General features: G+C 38.5%; 1 protein-coding gene across 1 annotated transcript in view; it reads right to left on the reverse strand.

The window, feature by feature from the left end:
* Nucleotides 1–7,597: 7,597 nt before the first annotated feature.
* The window catches only part of LOC136254829 (uncharacterized), a 29,221-nt gene continuing 22,690 nt past the window's right edge, over nt 7,598–14,128 (reverse strand). Inside the window, 8 exon segments of the mRNA XM_066047587.1 lie at nt 7,598–8,287; nt 8,290–8,313; nt 8,316–8,504; nt 10,611–10,989; nt 11,405–11,565; nt 11,622–11,900; nt 12,472–12,534; nt 12,588–12,725. Coding sequence (XP_065903659.1) covers nt 7,785–8,287; nt 8,290–8,313; nt 8,316–8,504; nt 10,611–10,989; nt 11,405–11,565; nt 11,622–11,900; nt 12,472–12,534; nt 12,588–12,725 — 1,736 coding nt within the window. The 3' untranslated portion in view covers nt 7,598–7,784.

The raw sequence follows: 14,128 nt of genomic DNA on the forward strand, positions 1-14,128 counted from the left end.
AACATTATTATTCTAACATGCACCTATTCAGTGTTGTGCAATTGTGAGAGGGGTGCATCATGTACTTGGTTGTCTGTACCTACCCAAACTTTTCATTAGCAAAATGCTTCAGAGAGCCATACCTATAATCTAAAGGCAGTATATAAAATATCTACAGGCAGAAAATATTATGAATTTTATGTGGAAATGTCTCCAAATTGCAGTGTTTTAGCATCTACAGACCCCCCTAGTTCCAGCATGCTTCGCATGCTGGGAAGTGTGCTTCGCTACCTCTACCCAAGAGATTAGTACCTTGAGTTAGCCCCCCCCTTTTATAAATCCTAGATCCGCCCCTGTGTTGTGACCTTTTTTTTTTGTCTTCAACTGTTTTTCAGCAAGGTACCAAGTAAGCCTGCATTACCAAACATTCCAGAAAGTCTGATACCAGAGAACCTTAAAGATGAAGAAAAGGAACAAATTGTGGCATTGCTATAGAGCTTTTCAGTGATGTAATTTCAAATGATGAGCAAGATGTAGGATGCACTAGTGTACTACAACATAGCATAGACACTGGCACTGCTACTCCCATTAGACAACAAATTCGCAGACTATCCTTGCCAGCAAAAGAGGAAGTGAAGAAATTATTGCAAGACATGTTGAAAAAGCATGTGATTACTCCATCAACCAGTCCTTGGGCATCGCCCATTGTGTTAGTACAGAAGAAAGATGGGCCGACAAGATTTTGTGTCGATTATCGCAAAGTCAATAGCATTACTCGAAAGGATGCATATCTCATTCCTAAGATTGACGAGACACTAGACACTTTTGCTGGGGCTAAGTTGTTTTCCACACTGGACCTTAGGAGTGGCTACTGGCAGGTGGAGATGAAACCAGAACATCGGGAAACAACAACTGCATTCTGCACATCCAAAGGGCTATTTCAGTTCAATGTTATGCCCTTTGGGCTCTGCAATGCCCCAGCCACCTTTCAAAGACTTATGATCTCAGTGTTAGCTGGACTACATTGGAAGACCTGTCTAGTGTACATAGATGACATTATTGTGGTAGGGAAATCATTTGAAGAAAACCTCTGCAATTTACAGGCAGTATTTGAGCGCCTTCGAAAAGCTGGACTCAAATTGCAACCCCGCAAGTGTCAACTGCTCCAACAAAAAGTTACTTACTTGGGTCATGTAGTATCAGCTCAAGGAATTGCCCCAGCCGTAGAGAAGACGAGGAGAGTCAACCAGTGGCCTACACCACAGTCTCCCAAGGAAGTACAACAGTTTCTAGGGTTGGCAAACTACTATCGACGCTTCATCAAGGATTTTGCCTCCTTAGCTACATCCCTCCACAGATTAACAGAGAAAGGAACTCAGTTCAAATGGACTAAAGAGAGTGAGGCAGCCTTTACCACTTTGAAAAAGAAGTTAACTTCAGCTCCAATTCTTGACTGGTCCAAACCTTTCATAATTGACACCAATGCTAGTGATACAGGTATTGGTGCTGTGCTTTCCCAATTGCAAGATGATGGAAGGGAATGTGTAATTGCATACGCCAGCAGGCTATTAACCAAACAGGAACGTAACTACTGTGTGACAAGAAAAGAGCTATTAGCAGTGGTAATGTTCCTTCAACATTTCAGACAATACCTCATTGGTACAATGTTCACTATCCGTACTGACCACAGTGCTTTGACATGGCTACAAAATTTTAAGCAACCTGAAGGCCAATTAGCAAGGTGGCTGGAAAAGCTACAAGAGTTCCAGTTCACAATAGTTTATCACCCTGGTAGAACTCATGGAAATGCAGATGCCTTGTCCCGACAGCCAGTAAGACATTGTAGCAAAGAGTGCCCTGATACTCACAATTGTACCATCAATATATGACAGCACTTGGATACACTACTGCGGAACTTTCTCAGGCCCAAACTGAAGATCACAACATTGGCAGACTATTACAAGCTAAACAACAGAACCAACGGCCATTAATGAATGAATCTAATGGTGAGAGTTTGGAGTATCACCACCTTCTCCAGCAATGGCACCAACTTATAGTACAAGAAGGTATATTGTGGCGATTATATGCTCAACCAAGAGAAGATCTTAGCTGGAAGCAGTTGGTTGTTCCACAAAAGTTTCATTCTGATATACTTAAAAGCCTACATGAGGGAGTAACAGGTGGACACTTGGGACAGGAAAAAACTCTGAGTAAACTCAAGGAGAGGTTCTACTGGCCTGGACATTATAACGATGTCAGAGATTGGTGTCAAACATGTGTGGCATGTTTTAAGCGGAAATCTCCACCAACCAGTAGAAGAGCTCCCATGCCGACCATAAACAGCAGGCTACCCAACTCAAGTCATGGCTGTGGACTTGCTGGGGCCTCTCCCAGAGAGTGAGAAGGGAAATTCATATGTGATGGTAGTAGGGGATTACTATACTAGATGGATGGAAGCCCTAGCTATACCTAACCAAGAAACCTCAACTGTGGCAGAGAAGTTAGTGGATGAGGCGTTCCTGAGGTTCTCGCCCACTGAACAACTACATTCTGACCAGGGACGCCAGTTCGAGTCCACTTTGATGGCTGAAATTTGTAAGATTCTACGAATTAAGAAAACCAGGACTACACCTACCATCCCCAGTGCGATGGGCTCGTTGAACGCTTTAACCACATACTTCTAAGTATGCTAGCAACTTCTACCGAGAAACATCCCTTTGACTGGGAGCAGCAACTTAGAAAGGTATGCATGGCCTATAATACTAGTGTACAGTCATCAACAGGCTTTACCCCTTTCTACCTCATGTTTGGTCGCCAAGCTAGACTACCTATAGACATCATTTATGGAACAAGTACACCTGAGAATGAAAGTCAGGGAGTGGGTCAGTATGCAGCATCCCTTAAAAAGAAAATGACAGGAGCATTTGAATTGGTACGTGAAAGTATATCAAAGCATCACATGCACCAAAAAATATTATGATGAGAAAATACATGGCAAGCCATACAACGCTGGAGACTGGGTCTGGCTTCATTCACCATTAGGAAGTAGTCGGAAGTTACATTACCCATGGAAGGGTCCATACAACATTGTTAAGAAAATCACATATGCTACCTACAGGATTCAGCATTTACAGAAACGAAGAGATAGGTAGGTTGTTCATTTTAATCGCTTGAAGCCATGCTCAAAGCAAATTCGTCTAGAAACTCCTGACCCATTAGTGACTGTACCAACTCCCCCAGCTCCTACAGATGTCCGACCAGAAGATCAAAATGAGATCGAACTAGTTAACTATCCAGGGGCGTAGGGAGAGGGGGGCTCCGGGGGGTTCAGGAACCCCCCTGTAATATTTAGACTTCTGCAAGCAGGATCCTAACACACCATTTAGTGTGCACATGGCAGGACAAAATGAGTGAGTAATATAGCACAGCACAACAATTGATAAAACTTGCATTCATCTCTCAGGGAAGGATTTGCAGAGGTAACATGAGCCCTAGGCCTCTTCAAAACTTCTTAAAAAGATCGATATACTCTAATAGAGCAGTCAGGTATATACTCTAATAGTGCAGTCAGGTATACTCTAATAGAACATGCATGTAAATATATCCATGTCCATATGAAGTTTTTCAGACATTCTAACATTAAATGCAAAGCTTAGCATGACTTTATACTGCTATAGCTTTGGTGTGCAGTGCATGTTTAAAGATATAGAGCTCCAGTAATTTATCACTTGTGTTATACAAAATGAATTCATGCTATGCATATTTGTATAGTTCTATTGTTTTGATTGTAAGTCATTTGTATCAGTGGATTCATGGCTCCTATACCACAGTGAGATAACTATCACTTACAGATTACTATGTGTCTCTATATATGTGTTATGCTGTCTGTTTCCACTAGGTGGCTAGTACTACCTTCATCCCAGGGGCACTTAATACATTATAATTAATGTACTTTTTGCATAAAATATAGCAATTTGCTTAGTTTTGATTCATTAAAATATTGAAAGTCTCTCAGCGGCTGGGGGCTGCGCCCCCAGACCCCTGCTTTTGGTAACTCAATGCTGCTGCTAGAACCCCCCTTCAAAAATTCCTGGCTACGCCCCTGCTATCTAGATGATGTTAGTAACACACAACAACCCAGTGAACCTCAGGCCAGACGGAATCCTACTAGAGACAGGCGCCTACTTCAGCGGTATTCTGATTATGTTCAACACTAGATTGATCTGTAGTGAGCCACCTTATGTTAAGAGGGGAGTGGTGTAATGATGTAACTATATAGTGATGTAATAGATATATAAGAACTCTTAAAAATACTACAGTGGAATTACCTGTCTATAATGGTCACCTTGGGACCAAATATATCTGGCCTTTATATACAGGTGGCTGTTATAGAGAAAACCTGTATAAGGTGGTCAGCAGCATTTGAGTGGCTATGGCCGTTATAAATTAGTGATTATTATTAAGAGGCTCGCGCCAACCGCAATGCAGTCATATTTTTAGTACAGAAAGGGCAGAGTGAGCTTGTTATGAATGTTGGTATTGAATACGTTTAAGCAATGAAGCCTGATAGATTATATAGTATTCATTTAAAGGTGATAATTGTGCATTAATTGAAGCGGTGCCGTGGTGCCAGACAGTTGGCTTAACAAGCCACAATAAAAGGTAGCGACCGCTATATGAAGGAGAAAGTTATGTATACAGTGATTCATAGGCGAATTCTTGGTTGGCCGGTATACGCGTTAGACAGGTGACCGCTTAATGCAGACAACAATGCATACATTTGTATGGGAAAATATTTGGGACCTCCTGTCCATGGCCGTTATGCAGAGGTGACCGCTTAATCCAGGTGACCGTAACACAGGTTCCACTGTATTAGTATTGTATGATGATCAATACCTCTTTTGTAAATAGCCACACATGCACATGTAAAAGTAGGACACAAGCTTTTGTGAGTCAGTTGAGTTGTGAGTTATTGGTATCAGCAACAATTGTCACAGTTACATTAAAGTTAACATATAAGCCACATGCAGTCACGTGATGCACATCAGTCACGTGTACATGCAACACCTGAGCACCATTATAGATGAAAGGTTAATGGATTAAGGTGCTTAATTAATAGTAGAATGGATAATTGGCAGTAAAATCCATTTATAATGCGTTACTTGTAGTATAACTCGTTACATCGTGGTAAGTTTATTCGTTACTTTTCGCTTTTTATTTGCTCGTTACGTAATAACACAGCTTTTTCGTTACTAGTAACGAATTGTAGTTTCCAAAAGTAACTTAAAGCTATGTTACTGCATTTCCAAAAGTAACGCATTAATTACTCAGAATCGTGAATTGTAATTAATTATTACGTAACGCGTTATATTACGTAACGCGTTACCCCACCTCTGGTGACAATTGGAGAGTACAACAAATAAGTGCATTATTGATCAATATGTGCATGTATAATGTTTCAGCTGTAGTATTTGAGACTCTACATAAACTATATTGGATTTTAATTTATCTCATAGGAGTTATTAACCCAGCCAATTGATATATTCAATTGTTCACAGTGACAAACATCTGTTGTCTCATAAGCAATATTATGGAATACCAATGTGGTTTATCTCCTTCTTTCAATTTGCATAAAAGCCTGTATGCAAAACATTGTGTCTAGCATTTTGAAGAGATCGAGTTTCCACCTGGTGGCTTGCATAGGCGGCGGAAAGGGGGGGGGGCTAGGGGGCTGAAGCCCCCCCTCGATCTGCTGAGGGGGGGCTTAGCCCCCCCCTCAGAATTATATCACACCGAAATTATCTTTCTTGGAGTGGGGCTGAAAACCGTGATACAGATCGAGATACTCTAATAGAGCAGTCACTCTAATAAAGTAGTCAGTGTGTAGCTAGCTATGTAAGGATTTTTATGTAGTCTATTAGCTAGAAATGGTAGCTGGTGAGGTGGAAAGCTCTTGTCAGTTGGTTGTGACCGTTTTTTTTTTTTTTGGTCTCACCTTACCAAACTATAGAAATAAGTCTGGTCAGCTCAGCGGAGCCCCCCTCATATCAACTACTTCCTCCGCCGCTGGCTAGAAGGATCACCTTGTAGAGAGTTCAGCTACAAACAAATCACCTGTAGAGAGTTCATCTACAAACAAATCACCCTGTATAGAGATCAGCTAGAAGAAATCACCTTGTAGAGAGTTCAGCTACAAAGAAACCACCATGTAGAGAGTTTAGCTGCAAAAAAATCACCTGTAGAGAGTTCAGTTAGAAACAAGTCACCCTGTAGAGAGATCAGCTAGAAACAGGTCACCCTGTAGAGTTCAGCTAGAAGAAGTCACATTATAGAGAGTTCAGCTACAAAGAAACTACCATGTAGAGAGTTCAGCTACATTTCCAGTCACCCAGTAGAGAGATCAGCTGCAAACAATTTATCTGTACGGAGTGATTGACATGTAATAAATGTATGTATTATATATATATAATTTGTACATTTACTGATAAAATCTGAATTAGTTAAAGTATCTAAAATCTGCTTCATTATTTTCTTCCTGAGGTAAAGAAAAAAAAAATAGGTTAAAAAAGCCCTAAAGCTGGCCATATGTCGGCTTTGGGTATACAAATACAAAAAGTGAAATCTAATCCAAAGCAGCCAAGCTATAAAAAAGAGTGCGGCCCTCAGAAAGGCTATGGTGAAAAAGATATGAAATCCAAGGTGGCAGCCAAGAAATGACTGTGATGGTAGTAGGTTAATGGTAACAATTTTAATAACGACAATTCAGGTGAATTTTGTGCCGCTTGGGTTAGACATGCACTGTGAAAAAGGTGGGATATAAGATGGTATTTCCATTGGCTTATTGAATACAAATAAGCCTTAATATAAACCCTGTATTATACTCATGTTATACTTTACAGGGGCGGATCCAGAGTTTGGAAAGAGGGGGGGGGGGGGGGGGGGGGGGGCACCCTGCTGAAAAACAGTTGAAGACCAAAAAAAAAAAAAAAAGGTCACAACAATAATAGCTAGTGATCCTTTACCAAATATATCACGTTTAAATAAAATCCTATTTAAAGCTTCATAGGTAAGTTACACTGCCTCATGAACATTGTGACTGCTTTATTAGAGTAATTGACTGCTCTATTAGAGTATCTCGATCTTGTATACAATTTCTTGAAGGGGGGGGGGGGGGGGGGGGGGGGGGCATTTGCCCCGCCATTGCTTTAGTATAATGCACACTATACTATTGCATATATGGTTTCAGTTTGTTTACCACATTACCTGAAACTTATAATTATATCTAATGTAAAGCCCACACTATACCATCACATATATGGTTTCAGTATGTTTAGCACATTAACTAAAGCCTTACGTGACAATGTGACATTGTTAGTATAATACAGGTTATACTAAGCTTTTTTGTATTCAACAAGCCACTGGAAATACCCTCTTTTTTCACAGTGATGAATGACTGCTCTATTAGAGTAGACTATCTTGATATTTTTCGTAGTAAGTATAATTTTTGCTTATTATACCAAAAATTAATTATTTTACAACAAAATGAGCGAATTAGCTATGGTAATATTAATGAATGCTGTCTATATATAGTACGGTGTCTAAATCCATTATACCCATGTACAGAAATTTCACAAAGAATAATAAGGTACTCATGAAAAAACATGACTTGTGAAACATCATCTCTTTGCATGATATGTAGTAGTTGCACATTATACTGTATCTCTAGTATACAAAAAGTACAGATATAAACTTACATAGCCACTGGCACATGCTATACTACATAATACATTATCCTAGTAAGTTAGTTACAAATATGATGGGCTATACTTTTTAAGTTTGTCACTAATACTATCAGGTGGATTTTCACCAAAGCCACTGCAAATAATATAGCCATAGTTGCTAAGGTCCACTGTACCAGTCTCCAGCTTTACATTAAATTCTTCTAAAAGTTCCTTTTCAATGAGGACACAGTGCCAAGCTTTTCTGCCTTTATCTTTACCTCTCACTGTATATAAAAGAGATGATGGTCTGTTATCAATTTTAATCACATCTTGCCATCTCCAGGAACAACGTATAGGTACACTTGGTACCTTGCAAGGTGCAGTAGGACCCTCCACCTGCATGCACATGATCTTTGTGAAATCACAACCATAAGATGTTTGAGAATCTGATATCTTTTTATTAATATAGTAGTATAAGCAATTGTCTTTGTCACTGAAGTTAAGAAGTTCTGCTGATAAAGAATTACAAGTAGTTTTCTGGGTGGGCTGGCACGATGTATAAACTTTGATTAGTATTCCATTTTCTTAGCCTGGTGTCCACAAGCTCCAATCCCATCTCATCCAAACACTTAGCACACTCCACTACCCACTGACCTGAGTGGCAACAGTCGGAATAGACATAAAGTATATTTCCTTTGTAGTATTTGTTATAAAGTGCAAAGATTTCTTGGAAGGTGATCACTCCATCTTTAAAGCACCAGTTTCCTGTACTTTCTTCTCCATAACCAGTGTAGTATATCCATGCTATATGTAAATAGTAAAATAACATACAGAGTTGGTGATATGGTGTTTTAAAATTATAATTTACACAAGTAAATAGTTTCCTCACTATACACAACCAAATCAAATCTATGCATACAAAGCCTTCAGATTACATCTTTAACTATTACTAGACACAGTAATACACTACCTACGTATACTCATGCTCATCGAAATCATGTTGATCATTAGCAATATATAATTATACTGAACTGATGGCATACACAGCCAATATACGTAGGAAATATCTGAGGCCCTGGCCAACCAGAATGAAAAAGTACGTACATACGCAAGTAAAGAGCTTTTTTATACAATAATTTGCCATAGTATTAAGTTTTCAGGAACTCAACCATTTCCAGTCCTGTCAATTTAGTTTCTATTTGGCACTTGAATATTTTTAATCTACCAGTGACAATCTGTGCCCTTCTACAGTAAATGTAGCACCCTACGTAGATATGCAAATGTTGTACAGTAAATACAGTGGACATGTAATGATCTGGAGAAGGATGTTGTATAATAATTAAACACTACATAAAAGATTAAAGCTGTTTCTGTAAAGGCCATCACAAAAGTGTCCATGAAACAGAATTTCATTAAACAAATGAAGGCAATGATGGAGCTTAACATACACCTATTCCAATAGTCAGAACACACACTCCTTTTAAAATGAGAATGGATCTACAAAAAGGGGTTTTATAATTATATTCTTTCCAAATTTTCAAGTTTATGTCTAGCTGCTCTTAATTGTATTTACCATATTGCCTTAAAGTTACGTTGAGCAATAGTGGCTGGCTAGTGGTGTACTGTGACTAAATTTTAGGCTGATACCCTATTCACAGGTCCAATTATGGGTTGCCAAGTACATGTAATTGGAAAAGCTATAGACACCTTTTTGCAAATCCAGTAACAAATACTCCAATTGAGCAGTTATTATTGCACCAGACAAATTAGTTATAGTTGGTTTGTGCTCTTCTCGTTTCTTGTTAACATGGGATAGCAGCCCAAACAATGGAGTGAAGCTGTTAAAGTCTGGAATTGTTTATCAAATAAAGCTCTTTGATATGGGCAAGCACAAGAGTTACCATAGATTCCCTAAACATTTGGCAGAAATTACTTGATTCCATTTGTGTCTGGCCGAACAATTAGGAAAAAAGGTACCAAGCTGGTGCTATTGTAAAATTTTTAGGGATCTATCCCTAATACAGTCTGCACGCTTCATGACTGTTATTTGCGATGTTTTACTGCTATTTTCTGGATTTCTTTCTACAGGGACCAACAGGAATGCCCTGAGGTGGAGCTGACGATACCACAGCACTCACTTGGCCGCAGCATTATATACTATGATTACCTACATTATCCGGGAGAGATGGTCAACGTCATTACTACATCGCTTTTGAATACAATCACCCAGACATAATATTAAGGATTTCAACAAGTAATAAAAAATAGAAACCACAATCAGTAATGTTATTAAACTATCTCGTTATAAATCTCTTTACCAGATGCTACATGAAGTGTTTCATGACTTAACAAAGTGTTATCTGAGGATGTATCATGTTACAAGGAGATGTGGGGCCAGGAGAGATTTTATTCTGTGAACAGAAATGAAGATCGTTTTGCAGCATCAAGTAGCCATGATGTCACACAATGATATCGTTGGGTACGTTCCCTGAACAATTTCACACTTGGTGCTTCATCCAGCATCAATTTTAGGGAATCTAGGGTATGAGGCATTAAAATATCCCATACATTTAGTATAGATGTTTCAGGCATACACACATGTTTGGCAGGACCTCAGGTGAACGCAAACTGACTATAATTGGTGCAACCTTGCAGTATTAAATGTATTGAACTACGTTATGTATATGAATTACTCGTAAGCCTATTAAGAGTATTCTACTAGGTATATGTATCTGTGAGAATGGTAAAGCTACACATTAAATCTGCAGAAAATTTCAGACTCAGTGGTGACTTGATCCTATACTTTGGCAAAGTAACTGTAACTACATTTACTACTTTATAGCCTAATGCAAGGCAAAGCATATGTACCAGTCATGCTAAGTACATTCTTCTGTGTGAACAAGCCATTACCTCCTCCTTTAGTACTCTCCCTAAATAGTACTTCAATGTAGTTGAGATAAAATTGTTTAGACTGCTGTGCACCAGGAGCATCATGAATACTCAACACAAATTCCTTCTGATGGTCTTTGTTGATGAAGTCTTTAACAAGCTCAAAATCATTTTTAATGCATGATGAAATGGGAGTGCCTTCTTCCTTATTCGATTGATCACCATCAGAAGACCTTTCCAATGGTGGAACAGCTTTAATGCTTTCTTCATACTCTCCACCATTTGAGCCAATAATCATACATTGCAGAAATCCTATCATCGAGCCAGTATCTGATATGTAAGGTCGACAAGCAGATGGACTTGTGGGTGACCTTATCAAAGAAAATATACTTGGTCGTTGCTACATTTCAAAAAGAAAGTTAACAATGATTATACAATTAATATAACAGATTATTATTGATTATGTAACAGCTGTGCTTTACTTGTAATACATATACACACTGCCCAGTGTAGGTGAAGAAATAAATTTTTAGATAAGGGCACTGGTCCAGATAGGTACTAAGCTAGTTAGATCAACATAGCAAGCATACAATGCATGTGAAGTACATTCAGCATATGAAGCATGCTGTTGTTAGGGGTCTTGGGACATGCCCCACAGCAACCAATTTTAAATTCCAAGTTCCATTAGAACAACTGACTATTCTATTAGTACTAAGAATATCTCAATATATTTCTACAAGTTAAGAACATGAAATCAACACTCCCCTCCTCAGTCACACTTTTTTTGCAGTACAGATGTTATGCATCATACTCACAGTAGCTTCACACTTTGAAGTACTATCATGTTTAATATCTGTCCCTTTCTCTGGTAACATAGTAGAGTGTGAGGTGTCAGGCATGGCAGTGGCTGAACTACTAGTTTTTGTGTCTGTCACATCACTGCTAGTTTCTTTAGATGGCTGTGCCAAAGCTATATCTGTCACAAATAGAAGATAATTTACAGTCATTTAAATTCACTATGAAAAAGCTTACTATTTCGCAGGTTCAAAATAAAAAAGCATTTTTCAAATTCTCCAACCATTCTCTCAACAAAGCTACAAAATGTGATGATATCTTCCTCAGTAAGTATCAGTCCAATCAGGTAGTTGATAATCATCTTATTACCAACTTTGCTACAAGATGACTGTACAATATTATCCACGACCTCCTCTGGAATGTTTGCAACATCAAGTAGTCTCAGCAGAGTAGTTAAGAGGTTGGATGGCAAATTCTCAACAATCATTGGATAGCACTTCTGCAAGGCAGCTAAACCTGTGTGTTATTATGCAAAGTTGAGTACAGGTTAGCTAAACGGAGTCCAAAATACAACCCCTGACCTTTCAAAAACTTTTCCATTCTCTACGCAAAGTTATTACTGTAATTTTTAGTTCATTATAAATGTTTCAAGTAAAAATAGTTTTGTACATGAATGACTGCTCTATTAGAGTATCTTGATCACTTAAAAAAAATTCATGTAAGAAATTTTTGTATCATTGTTGCATGCAAAAATTATTTTACAACAAAAAAACAAAAAAGTGGCACTCCACCAAGTAGACTTCAGTGGTTAACAACTGCTTTAAAATGCTAGCATAATGCCCAATTCCCACACATACCTATTCCTCCCAAAATTACAGAAGCATAATTGCCACATCCCTACCATTCACTTTAGACCTTACCAACACTTGTCATTATAGTATGTGACCATCTATAGTCACAGTCAAGCTTGTGTAGTATCTAAATAGCCAGATTAGAACTGTATAGCTGCAAAGTATGACATCAACAACAAATTTATCTTAGACATTACACAAAGTTTACACCAATATACGACTGTGCACATACATACCTTCATTATCATCAGTTAACAAACATGAATCAAATGGATTGGAACCCAGTGGAATCACACGTACTAAAAACAATTATTGTCAAAATATTTCTCTATATTAATATGCAATAACTTACATGTTGGATGAAATGTAATTGGTTCTGGGTGAGGTGCTGTTGGAGCAGTGGTAGCAGTAATAAATTTAGATTGGTTCGTTTGTGAGACTGTGGTAGGTTGCTCAGGACTAGCTATAGCCTGAAGTACTTCTGTTACCTCTGTAAATGCAAAATAAATACGAGGAATTGACTCTTCTGTATCCGAGCTACGCATAGGGTTGAAACAAACACTGTAGTTTAAAGCTTTGTTCAGTTTCATAACATTCAGATGCTGCTTTACCCCACCAAATCTTCATTACCATGGATACTAACAAGTTAACCAGTTGCACAAGAATTATCACTCAATATGGAAGCTGTTATTTATGTATTTTCTGGTGTAGTTATAGTTTTTACTGGAGCTATAACAAAGTGTGGGAGTTTGTACTACAATGTACACCCTAATAACCATCAATTGTGTTTATTAATTGTTGATATGAAATTTGTAACAAAGCTTCGAAACTTCAGTAACATTTTCTAAAAGAAGCTTTGGAGGATCATTCACTCTAACCTTAATCCAAGCTAAGATATTTATGTTTGTAGAAAAAAGTTACTACAAAAAATGTGCTACAAGAATGCCATGTGTTCACACATATTTCAAATTCCATTTCTTTATGTTTCCTGTTTGTAGATAGTCAAAGGAATTGTCAACCACTGAAGTTTCAACCTTAGAAGCCAAGAGCATTAGAAAGCTACAGCGCTACTGAGTGGTAACATCAGAAAGATTGATTCTGTACAGTGATATAAGTAATAGTTGTAACACACCCATGAGGTTTGTATCTGATTTGTAAACACGACGCCCGAGGGTCGCATGCCCGAGGGTGGAGTGTTTGCAAATCAGATACAAACTGAATGGGTGTGTTCTAACTGACATTTGTGGTATGGGGTGTGCGCAGATCAAAGGCGCCCATTTGTAATACGGAAGGAGCAAGAACGCAAGGCTAATATTGGCTACCGCTGAGCGCTGTGTACAAGGAACGATTTTACTCACTAATTACTGCCTTGATGGTTAGTTAATTCATTGTAGCTAGTTTATTCATTGGTAGCAAATTTGTTATGCACAAGCGTGAGGTGCCATCACATTGCCATCATCGATGCCAATCACTCCTACCATTGTACAGCTTCTGCATCATTTAGACGGGTATAGCTGAAGTGTCTGATATTCATTATTGAGTGGTGCAGCGCTATAATAGTCTTGGCTAGCTTAAGGGTGCTAGCGCCTTTTTGAAGCCACACAAATGCTGTTGTTTTTACCTTTGTTACAGGCAAAAAGGAAGCTACAGGAATCTAAACTACTGCTTCGAAGATTGACCTAACTTTCTACTATACAGAGACCAAAGTATAAGATTGTACCTTGTTTCATTCACGCGCTATAGTCCCTCAAAGTCAACCCATACATTTTTCTTATTCCGAGATACTGGCTGCTTGCACAGGCATCAAATTCGCTGTGAAGATTCTTCAACAAACTTGTAGAAACTTAGCGCAGGGATTTGTCTTTGCACTTCTTCTTTCTTGAGTTATAAAAC

This window comes from Dysidea avara, chromosome 4 (genome assembly GCF_963678975.1).
Source record: "Dysidea avara chromosome 4, odDysAvar1.4, whole genome shotgun sequence".
NCBI classification, from domain to species: Eukaryota; Metazoa; Porifera; class Demospongiae; order Dictyoceratida; family Dysideidae; genus Dysidea; species Dysidea avara.